The following is an 18859-nucleotide window of genomic DNA, read 5'->3' on the forward strand; positions in this document are numbered from 1 at the left end:
GTTGCTTCAGATTCCAACATCTGCAGTCTCTTGCGTCTCCTTGGTGAATCGAGTGGTCGGTGCTGTACTGTAAAGATTTTGGCAGAGTTCTGTGACATGGAATTATCCCTTCCCAGTCTTACATTAGGTCAAAGTGATCGGTAATAGTGATGTCACTAGTTGGGCCAAGTAACTAGTCCCATCTAATGACATCACTATTGATCACATTGTAGAATTTTCATAAGTAACAAATCAAGAAGGAAAATAAAACAAAGTATATACTTAGCATCATACACAATGAAAAACCCTAAAATATATAAAAAAAAATAAGAATGAATTTATTATAATCTTATAATCCTGGTAGTGGAAGGATTAACATATGCAGTGTATTTGAAGACACTGGGCCTGTACTCCCTAAAGAATGAGGGGTGGGTGTCATTGAAGTCCATCAAATATTGAAAGGCCTATATAGAGTGGATGCAGACAGGATGTTTCCTATAGTGGGGGAATCTAGTTCCAGAGGGCACAGACTCAGAATAGAAGGATGTATCAGAACAAATACGAGGAGGAATATCTTCATTGCCACAGACAACTGTGGAGGTTAAGTCATTGGGAATATTTAAAGTGGTGGATGATGGGTTGTTGATTAGTAAAGGCATCAAAGATTATGGGGAGAAGGTAGTAGAATGGGATTGAGAAGAATTATAAATCAGCCATGATGGAATGACAGTGCAGACTCAATTGTCTGGTTGGCTTAATTCTGCTCTTAAATTCTTAAGTCTTATGGTCTTAAGCTGAAATAGTATAAACATCAAAAAATAAGAAAGCTATATTTTTCATTCCTTTAACAAGCACAGAATTCTGAAATAAGTACACGAGGGTATATCAAACCCCCCCCCCCCCAAAAAAAACACAGTAATACGTTTCTTCGATGCAATGATGTTGTTAAGCAGCCTTTATGGGTTTGTCACCATTAGGACCTTGTTTGGAATCAGAGCCGTAAAACATAAAACTTACGGTATTTTGATGCTAGACCACTTCAGAAATGCATGAAGTTGTTATTTCACTGATTTCTGAAGATGACATTGGAGAAAATAGCAGAACAGCTGCCTGTGAAGGAGTGGGGATTTGATGTTAACGATGTCTGTGCTTCTGCCTTTAACAACCCAAGTAAGTTAACCAGAATGTGCTGTCAATTCCAAAGTGCAAAGACATTGATCACTGACAATTTCAACATCATCACAACCATCATATTTAGGTCCAGATTTTTTTCTCATCAATATAATTTTAAATGAAATGTTCATATTTTTATGCAGAGGATTCCTGTTCTGACATTACTGTAAAAAAAAGTGATTGTCACAGTTCAAGTGTTTAAGATTATTGACAATATGGAAAAGAGGACATTCTGTGTTATGAGGAATCTGCTATTACATGGGTTTTGCTGGGGTGCTCCTTTTCCACCCATATCCCAAATGTGTGCCAGTAACTTAATTGGGGTGAACTACATTGCATTGCAGTTATGTGGCAAAGAAGTTAAAGGAGAATCAGCACTGATAGGATTAACCTGCTAGGAGCCAACATTGATTCAAGACACTGAATGGTAGAAAGTAAAATCTAAAATATAAAACTGAAAATGTTCAGCAGGTCAAGCAGCCCTGTTGAGCGAAACAATTACCATTTTAGATTTTTTTTTAAAAAGGTCATCAATCTGCAAAATTAACCTTCTTTCACTCTGTCTGTCTCTCTGCAGAAGCTGACTGACCTGCTGAATATTGGTTGGAGGATAGACTGAGAGACATGAAATATAGCCCTTGCTTAAGTATGATTTCCACATGAATACATTTATAAGATAATGCTTCTGCTATTTTTGCAGGGATAATAATCTAGTTATAGTCACCAAGTTAATATCAGTCGATAAGCAGAAGCCTAAAATGCAATGTTGGTATTCAGTTCAAGACATCTAGGATACAAGAGTAGTGATGTGATGCTGAGGCTTTATAAGGCACTGGTGAGGCCTCACCTTAAGTATTATGAACAGTTTTGGGCTCCTCATCTAAGCAAAGATGTGCTGGCATTGGAGAGGGTTCAGAGGAGGTTCACAAAAGGTGATCCTGGGAATGAAAGATTATCATACAAAGAATGTTTGACATCTCTGAGTCTGTGCTCACTGGAATTTAGAAGGACGAGGGGGTCTCATTGAAACCTTTTGAATGTTGACAGGCCTGGACGGTAGATATGGAAAGGATATTTCCCATGGTGGGGGTGTCTAGGACAAGAGGGCACAGCCTCAGGATAGAGGTGTTCATTTAAAATAGAGTGCAGAGAAATTTCTTTAGCCAGAGGGTGGTGAATTTGTGGAATTTATTACCACAAGCAGCAGGTCATTGGGTGTATTTAAGACAGAGCTTGATTGGTTCTTGATTGGACATGGCATCAAAGGTTACGGGCAGAAAGCTAGAGTGGGGCTGAGGAAGGGAAAGTAGAATCAGCCATGATTGAATAGCAGAGCAGACTCAATGGGCTAAATAGAAACATAGAACACTACAGCACAGAAAACAGGCCATTCGGTCCTTCTAGTCTGTGCCATAACTTTATTCCACTAGTCCCATTGACCTGCACCCAGTCCACAACCCTCCAGACCTCTCCCATCCATATATCTAGCCAATTTATTCTTAAAACTTAAGAGTGAGCCTGCATTTACCACGTCAGATGGCCTAATTCTGCTCCTATGTCATATGGTCTAAACATCACCCAATCTCAGACATTTTGCCCACTAAAATCAAAAAGTAATGTTTAAGCTATAATAGCTGTAGAAGTCATTCCATGTCGCATCCTTAGAGAATGGATATCATCACTAGGGGCACATGAAGAGTTTACAGCTGTGAAATTAAAGTATCAATTCTCTTCCCTGTCTTCCTGACTTCAGATTTGCTCAATTTCCCCTTCTCTTTTGTAATCAGCATTTACCACTCTGTCAACCTGAAGTGATTCAAACATGCAATTCTCTCGATCAGTTTAGAATTACTGAGTGGTTATTCCCAACTTCAGTCAAATGAACTCCCCTGATTCTAGAATTGTCCTTAACCAATCCCTGTAATCCATTACCCTCTGCAAATGAATTCAAACTCTTTAGTTTTATTTCCTTTGCAATCTGTCCAGATTACTGATTTTTCCTCTTGTAATATTTATGTACAGAGCTTATACTACTCCCATTTTCCAACACTTTTTTATTTAGAGATACAGTGTGTAACAAGCCCTTTTGTCCCAATGACCCACACCGCCCAACAACCAACTTATTTAACACACTGACCCAATCACAGGACAATTTACAATGACCAATTAACCGATACATCTCTTGGGCTGTGGGAAGAAACTGGAGCAGCAAGGAGACATACAAACGGTGCCAGAATTGAATTTCGAACTCTGGAATGCCCAGCTATAATAGCATCGTGTTAACTACTACACTACCATGGTGCCCACAGTAATCTGCTTCTCTACTACGTGTTAGTGATCCAAACACTTCTTTAATTGGTAATAGTTTGTGTCAATCTGCTTGGACAATGCTTCGCAGATTCTAACCAGTCTGCATGAAAAATTTGTTCTTCAGATCCTCTTTAAGCATCCTATCAATGTTATCTCATATACAGTATGTAGTACTGCTATAAAGAGAAGTTTCTATCTCCCCTCTATGCACTTTCAATTTTAGAGACCTCCATCAGGTTTCCCCTCAGCCTCCTCCATTTGAAATAACATGAACCCAGCCTTTCCAGTCTCTCCTCATAATTGAGATGCTTCATCCCAGGTGACATCCTGGTGAACACCCCTCACCCCCTCACCAGTGCATTTGCATCCTTCCAACAGTGTGATGACCAAAACTGTGTACCACTCCCCATCTGCAGCCTAATTCAGAATTTTATAGCTGTACTCAATTTTCCATCTCATATTGTGTACCCTGGCTAATGAAAGTAATTATGTGCACCTTCTTCATGATGATACCTCTTTCAGGGTCACTTGAGCATGTACACCAAGGTTCCCCCCCTCCACCCACCTTTCCACCCCCACATTCCTCAATACTCGTTGGACCTACCAGGCATTATTTATGTCAGAGGTCTATTAGTCTTTCGAAAACACGTCACCTCACATTATCCAGATTAAATTCTACCTTCCATTGTTCTACCTATTTTACCAACTCATCATAGCACAAGACCATCTCAAATATGAACACCAATTTTCATGCCCTCTGCAAACTTACTTATCATACCTCCTGCAGTGCATTAATATCCAAGTCATTAAATGTACACTCAGTGGCCACATTATTAGGTACAGGATGTGCCTATTTGTTAATGTGTATAACAAATAGACATGAGTACTGTAACCTTTGCTATGGTACACCACTGGTCATATGCTTCCAATCACAAAAACAATTCTTCACTATCACCCATTTATCATACTGCCAGGTTTCTAGCATTTCCCCCTTCCTTTCTGGACCTGATGAAGAGTCTCAACCCAAAACATTAACTATTTATTCATTTTCCTAGATGCTGCCTGACCTGCTGAGTTCCTCCAGCTCAGCTCCCTATTGAGTTCCTCTAGTGTTTTGCTCTGGATTTCCATCACATACAGAATCACTTAGGTTCATCTTCCTGCCAGACTTCTCTAATGCAACAAATAATCTACTGGATGAAATTAGTGGGTTGATCATCATCTCTTTGTGGGGGGCGGGGGGGGGGTGGTGGAGAGGAAGAAAAGGAATTATAAATGTTTTGGCAATTCCTTTTGAAGTTGACAATTCCTTTTCCTCCCATAGACTGCATGACCTGCTGAATTCCTTCAGCAGATTTATTCTTGCACTGAATTTCAGTCTGTTTCATACATCTTTAGTTTCTGATACAATTTTGCAACCTTCCCACCATGCCAAGGGCTCTAACAGTTTAGACCAGTGCCCCAAGGGTACCTTGTCAAATGCCTTGCTGAAGTCCACAATCAACTGCAGTAGAGAAGAATGAGGGGAGATTTGATAGAGGTGTATAAATTTTATTGAGGGGTATAGATAGGGTAAATACAAGCAGGATTTTTCGCTGAGGTTGGGAAAGACTAGAACTGGAGGTTATGGGTTAAGGGTTAAGGGTGAAAGGTGAAATGCTTAAAGGGAACATGAGGCAAAGCTTTTTCCATTCAGAGGCTGGTAAGATTGTGGAACATGCTTTCAATGGAAGTGCTAGAACCAAATTTGATTGCAACATTTAAGAGAAATTTGGATAGGTACATGGAAAAGAGGGGTATGGAGGGCTATGGTCCAGGTGCAAGTCAATGGGACTAGGCAGATTAAATATTTGGCATGGACTAGATGGGCTGAAAAGCCTGTTTCTGTGCTGTAGTATTCTATGACTCTGACTATGCTCCTCTCATCAGTAAATTCAATCAAATTTGTCAGAAGGCATTTTTTGCTCCATACAGCAGATAGACAAACTACAATATAAACTGTGGCAATTTAGAGTTTAAGTTCAATTTCAAGTTTATTGTCTTTCAAACATACATATGCATATCATTGAACAAAGTTCCTCCAGACCAGGGTGCACAATACAATACATATAATTCACACATAAAATACTATCATTAGTAAATTAACAAATTGTTACAAGAATACTATATCCCCTTATGATAATGATCAGGGAGGCACAGAGAGAATCTGTAAATATTGATAAGTACCTTTGTTGTCTCAATGGAGGAACACATGAACTTACACAACCAAAACCTGTGTGCATACCCAAGTTTTCCCTGACCTTCCATGAGCAGTCAAAGAATAGGTATTATACCAATTAAATAGGAGTTCTTTCTGCTCACCACACATTCTTTGTAGTCCCATTTTACATCTCCACATATCTGTGGGCACCTCACACCCATAATAGTTGATCTTCTGCAGAACTACCACTGTCAACATCTGTCTGTCTGTGTCTTGTTCAACGGCAGTTGGCACCCAGCTTACACTGTCAACATGTCTGTCTGTATCTTGTTTTACGGCAGTTGGCATCCAGCTAAATGGTGCATTACCACCATGCTCTGCTCCAGAATGTGCACTAGACATACATTCTAAATCCCTTCACCCAATCACACACACATACACACACACCCCTACACTTCACCCTCCCATCTTTGACCATCCTAGTATCCTATTCCTGTTTATTCGTTATATTCTATAAAAAACCCCTGTACCCCTTAAAAATGCTAAAAATACCCAGACTTGTGCTCTCTCACCCATGCCCAGCAACCCTTTTAATGTGAATTCCTGCATCCCCAACTCCCTTAATTTATTTCTCATCACCTCTCTCTGTATCCCATACTTCCTGCAACCCAGAACTACATGTTCTACTGACTCCTCTTCCTGACATTCCTCACACAATCCTGTCTGGTGTTTCCCTATCATTTTCAATGTTTTGTTTAATGCACAATGCCCCAGCCTTAACCTAGTCCACACAATTTCTTCTCTTCTGTTTCCATTACCTACCCTAGTAACTGCAACACTCTTTTGTATTTGATATAAATGCCTCCCTTTCTCCTCCCTGTCCCATCTTTCTTGCCACACTCGGTTGACTTTTTCCCGGATTACACACTTAACCTCTGCTTTACTGATACTAATGTGCATTTCCACATTTTCTTTCTTTAACGCCCTCTTTGCCAACTCATCCACCCTCTCATTCCCCTTCACCCCTACATGTGCTGGAACCCATAGAAATTTTACCTGACCTCCCTGATTTGCAATCCTTGTAACTAACTGAAGGACTTCATAAAGTACATCTTGCCAACTGTTTGTGTGAGAAGACCTTAAACTTGCTAGAACGGAGAATGAATCTGAACATATCAATGCTTTGACTTGTCTGGCTTTCTGCACCCATTGCAACGCAACCAACACTGCCAGCATCTCCACTGTAAACACTCCTAACTTATTAGATGTTCTTCTGCTGATTCCAATTTCTTTTGCTGGTATGACCACCCCAAACCCTGTCACTCCTGTTGCAGGTTCCTTCGCACCATCCGTATAAATGTGAGTATAATCACTATACTTTTCCATCACATGACAGTTAAATGCATTTACCAAATCTGTTTTATATCTTTCTTTCCTTTTTACCTCTAACAAATGCCAGTCTATGTCAGGCCATACAAGCTTCCATGGAGCTACAACCAGATAAACTACTGAAGGACTTATCCTCAGATCAAATACTCCACATTCTTTCGCGATATCATTCCCTACCTGACTAAAGGTATCCCTCTGAAACCTCCCATTTTCCCAGCACTCCTGCAACACTCCTTTAGTAGGGTGAGAATCATTGTGCCCCTGCAAGTTAGCCCAGTAGTTGCACCTTTCTTAGTTCCAAAGGCATTATTCCCATTTCTACCTGTAGGGCTGACACTGGTGACGTTTTAAAAGCCCCACTGCACACTCTCAAGGCCTGAGCCTGAATCACATCCAGTTTCCTTATAAGAGACCTAGCTGCTGATCCATATACTATATTTCCATAATCCAATACAGATCTTACTAAAGCCACATACATTCTCTTCAAAGCTGAACAACTTGCTCCCCATTCCCTACCAGTCAAACATCTCATCACATTTATTACTTTTTTACATTTCTCCTCAACTTTCCTGATATGGTCTGCCCATGTTAATCGTGAATCAAATATAACTCCCAGAAATTTAAATGATGCAACCCTTTCTAATTCAACCCCATACATCCTTAACTTCTTCCCTACCTCAACCCTTTTCCTGGTAAAAAATACAGATTGAGTTTTGTCTACTGAAAATCTACATCCCCAATCATAACCCCACTCCACCACTTCATCAATTGCTTCTTGTAGTTTCCTGATTATATGGTCCATGTTCCTGCCTCTTTTCCACAAGGCCCCATCATCCGCAAAGAGTGACCTACCTATATCCACTGGTACCTTTGTGAAGACATCATTGATCATAATCATGAAAAGTAATGGGCTAATCACACTACCTTGAGGTGTGCCATTTTCCACCATGTACTGTTTTGATAATTCTGATCCAATCCGAACTTGAATTTTTCTACCAAACAAAAAATCTTTAATCCAATTAAAAACTCTCCCACCAACCCCCATCTTGTGCAGTTTAATTAATAATCCTTCCTTCCACATCATATCATAGGCTTTTTCAATGTCAAAGAACACTGCCACTACTGACTCTCTATTTGCCTGGGCCTTCCTTATTTCAGTCTCTAACATAATCACCGAGTCCATGAAATTCCTTCCCTTTCTAAAACCACTCTGATAACTTGCCAGCATTCCCCTTTTCTCAAGCTCATATGATAACCTTTCTGTTATCATCCTTTCCATTATCTTACATATACTTGATGTTAATGCAATTGGTCTGTAGCTAGTGGGTTTTGACAGATCCTTGCCAGGCTTCCTTATTGGAATTACTACTGCTTCTTTCCATGCACTTGGTAATCTTCCCTCCTCCCACACTGTTATAAAAATGCAGCAACTTCAAGAGCGCTCCTTCTCCTAGATTTTTTAGCATCACAGAGCATATCAGATCTTTCCCTGGGGAGGTTGGTCTCGATCTCTTTATTGCTCTCGCCATTTCTGCTAATGTAAATGGATCATCAATTATATCATCTGTTCCTTCCCTCCTGCTTAACACACCTGGGTGTTGGCTCATTATTCTTTCCCTTCTTCTTCTCCCTTCTTCAGACAAATTTTCTGAACTGTGTATCAGTACAAATGACTTGGCCATGATCTCAGCCTTATCCCTACTGGAGACTGCAGTTTCCTCCTCAGATATCATTACTGGATATTCCCATTCCCTTCTATCTCCTCCCATCCTCTTAATCATTCCCCATATCTCTCCCACAGGTGTTGTTCTTCCTATCTTGTCACAAAAACTCCTCCAACTTGCCCTTTTAGCTTGACGTATAGTTCTCCTCACCATTGCCTGTACATTCTTATATTGAACCAAATGCTGCATATTATGGGTTCTTTTAACTAGCCTGAATGCTCTATTTCTGTTTTTTTACAGCCTGACAACATTCCTCTGTCCACCATGGTACCAGTTTTCTATTCATCCTATTTTTCCTCCTAGGGGATAGATCCTTCTGCTGCCATGATAATTGCTGAAGTCACCTGACTGTTTAATTCATCTACATTTCCAGAAATATCAATCTTTGTCAACCCTTCTTCACTCAACTTCTGGAACTTACCCCAATCAGCTTTTTCAAACACCCACTTTGGGGTTCCGCCACCTGGTCTTACTTCAACTCTTTCACCCACTGAACACAAAACTGGGTAGTGATCACTGCCTACTGTTGAAGCAGTCCAAACTCCCCAGTTACTAATGCCAGCCAAGGTATTAGACACTAACGTAATATCTAACACTGACTCAGTTCCTGTTGTTATATCTATCCTTGTGCCGCTACCATCATTCATACACACCAAATCCCTTTCTTCCATCAAATCTTCAATTACCTTTCCATTTGGATCTGTAATCTGATCCCCCCATATTGTGCTATGAGCATTGAAATCTGCACACCACACTACTTTATGTCTGTTTTGTCCTTGTATCTTTAATAGGCTGTCCAAATCCAACCTTTTACATGGATTGTAGTAGTTAATTATAACCACTCCCTCCCCTCTGTCCCACACTTCCACCACTATGTATTCCTGATCATCTTTTTCCAGTACCCTATATGGTATACCTTGCTTCATTAACATAGCACAACCCCCTTCTCCCCCTAGATTTCTATCTTTCCTTATCATTGTATACCCATATACCACAAAGTCTAAAGTTGGTTTCAACCAAGTTTCCTGAATACACACTACATCCCGTTTTACAACCATTTCTATAATAAAGTGCTTGAATTCCTGGCTATTGGCCAGTAAGCTCTTTGCATTCCATTGTAAAAGAATCACCATAATTAGTATTAACCAACACATGACACTTCCTGGCTTGACTGATTACTGAGGTTCTCCCTCACTTCCTCCCATGTCAGTCCTACTAACCCTAAATGGTTTACTGCTGCTTTTACCACCAGCTGAATTTTGTCACTTTTTGACTTTACCTCAGCCGTACTATTAATCACTCCTGCAATGAATGTTACTAGAGCCTTTTTGTCTACATAAATCCTGTCATTTGTCCTTTGTTGCATCTCTCGTATCCCTATTGCTCCCTGTTCATTAGGAACATTATTCTGTTCTCTTGACATTCTTACAGCTTCTGCATAAGTGATCTTTCTTTTCACTCTTATTTCTTGAATTTTAGTCTCCCGTCTGACAACCTCACACCCACTATATGCAACATTATGAGCTCCTCCACAATTGCAGCATTTTGGTTGAACTCCTGTTCTGCACTTTCCATATTCATGATCACCCCCACATCTAGCACATCTCCTCTGCCTTTTACAGTTTTTAGCCATGTGTCCAAACCTTTGACAATTATAGCACCTCAGTGGCTTTGGCACATACACCCTTACTGGGTAACTCATGAAACCCAGGAACACCTTCCTTGGCACTCTTTCTTCTTCAAATTCAATCAATACTGATTCACTTTCCTTTTTCACTCCCTCCTTTGTTGTTTTCAGTCTTTGAACAATCATTACTTTCCCTCCTTTGATATTCCTCTTTATCTCCTCCATATTTATACTCATTGGTATCCCTGTGATCACTCCTTTACAACCACTGTTTTGTGCTCCCACCCTCCCAGTGTATTCCACCTTGCATTTTCCTATCTCTTTTAGCTTGAGTGCTTTCTCAAGTTGTTCCTCATTCGCACATCTTACCAATAAGTTGCCATCATTAAGGACTTTTGCAAATACTATTTCCCCTACCTTATTTGTCAGAGTTGTTGTTAGCACAAACGGGTTAATTTTCTTCATATGTCCCTGAGCCTTCTCATTAAACCTAATTATGATAACACCTCCTCTCTGAGCTTGTTCATCTTCCTCACTTTCAGAGCTTTCTCCACTATCATTTCTTATTCTTTTATTCCCTTTGTCTTGGTTTTTATTCATCCGACCCCTCACTACCTCCTCATTCCCTTTATTCCTCCCTTCACAATAATCCACCTCTCCCCAGCTGCCTACCTCTGGTCCCAAGTCTCTATCCCTCTCCTTCTCCACTTTCTTTCCCTCAACTCCGCCTCTTATCTTGTCCGCCATTACCGGACCCACACAACCCCCTCCCAGCAATTTCCATTCCTTCCCCACTCTCTTTCCCTCAACAGGTTCCAAAACACACTCACGCATCAAGCAAAACACAGCCAGCTTCCAGTCCAACCACTCTAGCCCTGCACACTGTCAACATACTTGAAGCATCTGCTTTTATATTCATTCCTTACTAATTCAAATGTTACATTCCAATGAACACATTTTTATTGGCTCTGCGCCAGGCCAGCATCTATTTAATACCCTCTCCCAACAAGTGATAATTGATAATTTATGGTTCTTTGTTCTCAATCAGCAACCAGCTTGAACTACTCAGAACAAATTAATAAGTTAACAGTCAAATGTTATACCCAACCAAATGCATGTGATATCCAACCAAAGAACACCTCACAATTAACTTCTTATTTGGAAATCATCTCTAGTTCAACAATTTACCTGAGGCATATCTGTGTCAATTTTCAAACACAGATCAAGCCAAGTGACTAACTTGTAAAACTGAGAACACAGTCTCTTTATAAGATGGCAGCCTCTATCTCCTCCCTCATTGCAGAAACAAAGGCAATTGGTTTGTCTGCATCCACTGTCCTTGATTTATTCAAATTCACTGATTTACACACTATAGTTCTTGCTGGCCAACAAAATAAAATGACAGATGCATTTTAAATTTAAAGGAAACTGTAGCAACTAAATGTATTGTCAACCAAACGCAAACATAAAGCTTAAGTAGCAATACTAGAGCGTACAATCATCACAGCGATACTTGATTCTATGCTTCCTGCTCCCTGGAGTACAAATCAATAGTAAATAGCAAAAATTTAAATTATAAATCATAAATAGAAAAGGGAAAATAAGGTAGTGCAAAAAACCAAGAGGTAGGTCCAGATATTTGGAGGGTACGGCCCAGATCCGGGTCAGGATCCGTTCAGCAGTCTTATCACAGTTGGAAAGAAGCTGTTCACAAATCTGGCCATATAAGTCTTCAAGCTCCTGAGCTTTCTCCTGGAGGGAAGAGGGACAAAAAGTATGTTGGCTGGGTGGGTCAAGTCCTTGATTATCCTGCTTGATTACATCATCACATTAGACACAGCCTATTAAAGTGAGCCCCAGCTCAATGTCAGTGGTTGTGAATTAGGCATATATTAAGATTCAGTTGCAACACAAGTTAAAAAGTAAAGTTTACAATTTGGTATGGTAAAATGTGAAGGAATGAACTTTCTGTTTTAAAACCAATCAGAAAATAATTAATGTCTTAAAAGGCTGCAGTACTTAGAAAGTGAAAGTTTAATGGGTCTCAAGGCCAGCCCCCTCTGAAACACAGGCTGGGTCGGTGAGTTGATCAAGAGCTTCACACACTCAGTATGTCGAAGAATGAATCTGACTCTAAGTTTCATGATGCCATCCTGATATAATCTTACGTATAAACCATTTTAGAAGGTGTTTCAGCAAGAAATAGAAAAGTAGAAAAATCCAGAATATTTCTGCAGGTTAGGCAGCATCTGTGGAAAGAGAAGCAATTAGCAATTCCAAATGAAGATACTTAATAAGAATTCTATGACCCTGCTAGTTTTGTTCAATCAGCTGAAAGGAAATCTATTTATTGCCTACACTGTTGCGACTTTATTGAGACTACTTGGGCATTGTCGTTTGTCTTCTACAGATAACTACTGGAATGCAGCATCCTTTAACACCAAGTCTTCATATCTCCATTTCCCAACATTCCATGGGGAGTTAAGTGCGGATATCACATTTTTCTTTAAAACAACGGCTTCCACGGGTGTTTTCCTGGAGAATCTGGGCATCAAAGACTTCATTCGGATCGAATTAAGCTGTAAGTGTTATCTACTGGGTATAATTTGAGATAAATCTGTAATCTTGGGATTCTCTTGGACTAACTGGCTTGAACTTGGATTTGGTCTGCATGGGGATTCAACAGACCCTTGATAATAATTGGAGCAAACTGCCAGTGTTAACACTGAGATGACTTGGAAATGGCTACTGTTGATGTGTCCAATATGAAAAATGCATTCAACAATAAATCAATAAATTATATATTAGTTTTTCAAACTGAATTTAAAATTAATCCCAGAGTAATGGGATATTCAGCACTTCCAGTGGCCCTATACATTCAGTGGCTATTTTATTAGTTAACTCCTGCACCTAATAAAGTGGCCTCTGAGTGTATGTTTGTGGTCTTCTGTTGTAGCCCATCCACTTCATGGTTCAACATGGTGTGTATTTAGAGATACACCTCTGTATAGCACTTTTGTAACATGTGGCTATTTGAGTTACTGTCACCTTCCTGTCATCTTGAACCAGTCTGGCCATTCTCCTCTGAAATTTCTCATTAACAAGGTGTTTTTGCCAACAGAACAGCCACCCACTGGATTACTTTTTGATTTTTCACTATTCTCTGTAAACTCTAGAGAGTGTTGAGCATGGAAATCCCAGGGAGATCAGAATTTTCTGAGGTATGCAAACTACCCATGTGGCACCAACAATCACTCCACAGTCAAAGTCATTTACATCATATTTTTCCCATTCTGAACAACAACTGAACTTTTTGACCATGTCTGCATGCTTTTATGCATTGAGTTGCTCACATGATTGGCTCAGTTGATATTTGCATTAACGAGCCGGTGTACCTAATGAGTATAGTTTGCTTTGACTTGGAGCAAGCTCGGTCCAGTGTGTGTTAATTTTTCTCATCTTGTTAAATTTTGCTCATGTGGCTGAACCTTGGGAACCTGTTGGTTCAGCTTTGAGCCAGGCTCTTGAATATAAAAATCAAGGTTTACTCTTCTGATAATTCAAAGACTGCTGGTGTTGTGGATCGCATAGAAGATTGTCAAGTGATACAGCAGGATATAAATCAGTTTCAGGTATGGGCAAAGAATTGGCAGATGGGGTTTAATTTGGCCAAATGTGGGTTATTGCAATTTGGAAGATCAAATGTAAATGGAAAGTGTACTGTTAATAGAAAGACGCTTAATGACGTTGATCTACAGGGGGATCTTGGGGTCTAAGTTCATAGCTCCCTGAAAATGGCTGCACAGGTAAACAGGGTGATAAAGAAGGCCAACAACAGGAATTCTGCAGATGCTGGAAGTTCAAGCAACACACCTCAAAGTTGCTGGTGAACGCAGCAGGCCAGGCAGCATCTCTAGGAAGAGGTGCAGTCGACGTTTCAGGCCGAGACCCTTCGTCAGGACTAACTGAAGGAAGAGTGAGTAAGGGATTTGAAAGTTGGAGGGGGAGGGGGAGATCCAAAATGATAGGAGAAGACAGGAGGGGGAGGGATGGAGCCAAGAGCTGGACAGGTGATTGGCAAAAGGGGATACGAGAGGATTATGGGACAGGAGGTCCGGGAAGAAAGACGGGGGGGAGGGGGACCCAGAGGATGGGCAAGAGGTATATTCAGAGGGACAGAGGGAGAAAAAGGAGAGTGAGAGAAAGAATGTGTGCATAAAAATAAGTAACAGAAGGGGTACGAGGGGGAGGTGGGGCCTAGCGGAAGTTAGAGAAGTCGTTGTTCATGCCATCAGGTTGGAGGCTACCCAGACGGAATATAAGGTGTTGTTCCTCCAACCTGAGTGTGACTTCATCTTTACGGTAGAGGAGGCCGTGGATAGACATGTCAGAATAGGAATGGGATGTGGAATTAAAATGTGTGGCCACTGGGAGATCCTGCTTTCTCTGGCGGACAGAGCGTAGATGTTCAGCAAAGCGGTCTCCCAGTCTGTGTCGGGTCTCGCCGATATATAAAAGGCCACATCGGGAGCACCGGACGCAGTATATCACCCCAGTCGTCTTTCTTCCCGGACCTCCTGTCCCATAATCCTCTCGTATCCCCTTTTGCCAATCACCTGTCCAGTTCTTGGCTCCATCCCTCCCCCTCCTGTCTTCTCCTATCATTTTGGATCTCCCCCTCCCCCTCCAACTTTCAAATCCCTTACTCACTCTTCCTTCAGTTAGTCCTGACGAAGGGTCTCGGCCTGAAACGTCGACTGCACCTCTTCCTAGAGATGCTGCCTGGCCTGCTGCGTTCACCAGCAACTTTGATGTGTGTTGCTTGATAAAGAAGGCCTGTGGCAAGACATTGATGTTCAGGAGTCAGGAAGTTGTGTTGCAGCTTTATAAAACTGTGACTTTCAAGAGGTTCACCAGAATGCTGCCCAGATTACAGGTCATGTGAATAAGGCCAGACTTGGGTTGTTTTCTCCAGAGCAACAAAGACTGAGGGGAGTTATGATGCAGGTTTGTAAGATTATGGAACGCATACAGTCAATGGAGTAGTCAGCTGGTAGGTTCAAAACAGATGCGCAGAGAAAGCATGGTAGTGCAGTGGTTAGCATAGTTGCTTTAGAGTACCAGCTGTAAGACTGGGGTTTGATTCCTGCCACGGTCTATAAAGGGTTTCTGTGTTCTCCCAATGACTGCATGGGTTTTCTCCAGGTGCCTCAGTTTCCTCCCATACTCCAAAGATATACAAGAATAAAATAAAATAGTTATGGGCATGCTATTCCGGGGCCGGAAGCGATGTAGCTCTTGCGAGCTGCCCCCAGCACATCAAAGAAAAACCAATGATATAAATGATGCATTTCTCTGTATGTTTTGATCTATTGATACACATTGACAAACAAAGCACATCTTTTAGTTACACTGAGTGATGGGTGCCTGGGGTGTTAGTGCAAGCAAGAACTATGGTGATTTTAAGAGGCTCTTAGATAGGCACTTGAATTGAGGGATATAGGCATTTGTAGTCAGATGGGATTTAATTACATTTATGCATTTCAATACTAGTTTAATTAGTTCAGCACACCATCTTAAGTTGAGGGTCTGTGTCTGTGCTGTTCTATCCCTTGAAGTGTGGTTTATATTTATTCTTCTGATAACTAGGCCTGATTATCTGATCATGATCATGTTGTTTTCTGTGGTAGCTTGCTGTGTCCACTTGAAAAGTATCTCATGGGCTGTGGAGTTCTTTTGGGTTATTTGAAAAATGCTAAATAAATGCAAAACTTTCTTCTGATCTGTGCTGGGAAGTTGTCCTTTAGAGAGCAAAAAGCGAGATGTTAGGGGAGTTCAGTGGGTCTGGGAACATCTGTGAATTGGATCGTCAACACTGCGGGTTAGATAATATAACAGAGAACATTACAGCACAGTACAGGCCCTTAGGCCCATCGTGTTCCAACCTTTTAACCTACTCTAAGATCATCTAACCCTTCCCTCCTACAAATTCATGTTTCAGACTCTTCATCTGGGACTGAAAGAAAAGAGGGGAGGAGCCAGTATAAGGAGGTGGTGGTGGAAGGGGAAGTGATGCAGGTGATGGTGGGTGACAGGTGGATCCAGGTAAGAGGAAGTTGATAGGTAGTTGGGCTTAGTCTGGGAAGGGGATGTCTATTAACAGCTTACCATCCCCACCAAAATTCATCTGGTCATCAACACCTGCTCACCTGGCTCCTCCTATCACTTACCACCTCCCGCCTCACCACTTCATTCAGCCTACCACTACATAGCAAACTGATGCAGTCTCAACCTGAAACGTCAACCATTCCACCACCTCCATTGATGCTGCCTATCCTACTGAATTACCCAGCAGCTTGCTTACTGCTCTCCACTGGATATCTTTATAGAAACTGTCAAGATAGATGCCAAGACAGCACATTCCATCAACTGGAGTCTCTTATGTCATCTGTTCCTCCTTCCTGATGGTAGTGATGTGAAGAGGACATGTCCCAGATGGTGAAGGTTCTTCATGATTGACACCACCTTCTTGAGGAACTGCCTATTGAAGGAGTCCTTGATGATGGGAAGGCTTGTGCCTGTGATAGAGCTGGCTGAGTCAACAATCTTATGCAGTCTCATTTAATCCTGTGCACTGGAAGCTCCGCACCAAGTGGTGATGCAACCAGTAGAAGTCTGTAGAAATTTGCTGGAGTCATGTCTGACATAGCAGATCTCCTTGGACTCTTTGTGAAGTATGGCCACTGGCTTGCCTTAACTACTTTAATTACTACAAATTCCTTCAAGGGTTCGTCAACCCTTTTAAATGTTTTAGTCTCGACTTGCAATAAGCCTGATTATATCTGTGGAGTGGAGTCAGTGACCAGGGCTTCAAGTGCAGTCAAAGTTTAGCCATGAATATACAGTATTTCATGATGTTTTGACCCTACTTGTTGGAGTTTAGAAGAATGAGAGGAATCTCAGTGAAACCCATCGTATATTGAAAGGGCCAGTCATAGTGGATGTGGAGAGCATGTTTCCTACAGTGGTTGAGTGTGGGACTAGAGGGCACAACTTCAGAATAGAAGAGTGACATTTTAAAGCAGAGAAGAAAAGGAATTTCTTTAGCCAGAGGATGGTGAATATATGAATGGCTGTGAAGGTCAGGTCATGAGTATATTTGATAGGTTGATAGGTTTTTGGTTAGTTAGGGTGTCAAAATTTGGGAGGTGAAGGTAGGAGAATAGGGTTGAGAGGGATAATAAATCAGTCATGTTGGGATGGTGGAGCAAATTTGGTGGCAAAATGGCCTGGCTCTGCCCGTTTATCTTCTGATCTTATGGTCATATTCACTTTACTCCTGAGTTCTGGGTGGTATTCGAGTACAGAAAAGCACACACACACATAATACCAACAGAATCGCGTCAATATGAGACAGAGGTTTCAGAGCATTTAGTTTCTTTTTTCTCTTAGTTAACTGGAACGTTGTCATTTCAGAGTACCACATACAAGATGCTGGAGAAGGTCAGCAGGTCAGGCAGCACCTATGGAGATGCATAAGCAACTGATGTTTTGGGCTGAGACCTTTCATTTGGACTGGAAAGGAAGGTGAAGAAGTCAGAGTAAGAAGGTGGAGGGAAGAGAAGGAGTACGACTAGACAGTGATAGTTGAAGCCAGGTAAGGGGGAAGTAGGTGGGTAAGGGGGTGGTAATGAAGTGAGAAGCTGACAGGTGATAGGTAGAAAAGGTAAAGGGCAAAAGAAGGAGGAACCTAGGCTTGAGAACAATATCCACCCCCTAGGAGTCTTTGCAAAATGCAGTGATCAAAAGGCGCTAACTTAAAGAAAAAAAGGTTAAACCGCCATCTGCAGGAGATGAGAATGGACGTTAGGAGAGGGGGAAGGAGGAGTGGCACCAGTGGGAGGTGACAGCCAGGTAATTTTGCAGAAAAATGGTATGAGGGGAGCTGGATTGGGGCATGGAAGAAGGGAGAAGAGGGAGGGGGGAGAAATTGCCAGGAACCACTGTTATTTCATATTGACACTTCTGAACAGTATACAGGTACACTAATGTTTGAAATTCCAATTAAGTATGTTTGATTAAAGTATTTTATTACTATAAAACTGTCAGAAAATCTATCTACAAATGGCATCTTTGGAGAATATTGTTTATTGGTATTGATAACACAATAATGTGGCCACATTCTTTGACAGTCCAAGCTGCTTTAAGAGCTAAATTATCAGTTTAAGGTAGCTTGTAATAGAGTGCTGCTGGTACCATTCCAATATTTACTTGCATTTTGTTCACAGTTTATGTGATCTATTTGCACACTGTCAGTAGCAGTAAATGAAATGAAAGATGTCTCTGAACATATCCTAGCAGCAGATTTTAAAGAAGGCTTTGAAATTTTCTGAAAGTGCCAGCGAGCACTTTTTGTTGAAAATGATTAGTTTTAGCAAATCAATTTGCGTGTTCCAC

At 41.1% G+C, this 18859-nt stretch overlaps 1 protein-coding gene across 1 annotated transcript in view; it reads left to right on the top strand.

The window, feature by feature from the left end:
• The window catches only part of LOC140197315 (contactin-associated protein-like 5), a 1626808-nt gene that overhangs the window by 1153558 nt on the left and 454391 nt on the right, over positions 1–18859 (top strand). The window contains exon 14 of the mRNA XM_072257270.1: positions 12813–12983. Coding sequence (XP_072113371.1) covers positions 12813–12983 — 171 coding nt within the window. The remainder of the gene's footprint in view (positions 1–12812; positions 12984–18859) is intronic.

Source organism: Mobula birostris, chromosome 5 (assembly GCF_030028105.1).
Source record: "Mobula birostris isolate sMobBir1 chromosome 5, sMobBir1.hap1, whole genome shotgun sequence".
NCBI classification, from domain to species: domain Eukaryota; kingdom Metazoa; phylum Chordata; class Chondrichthyes; order Myliobatiformes; family Myliobatidae; genus Mobula; species Mobula birostris.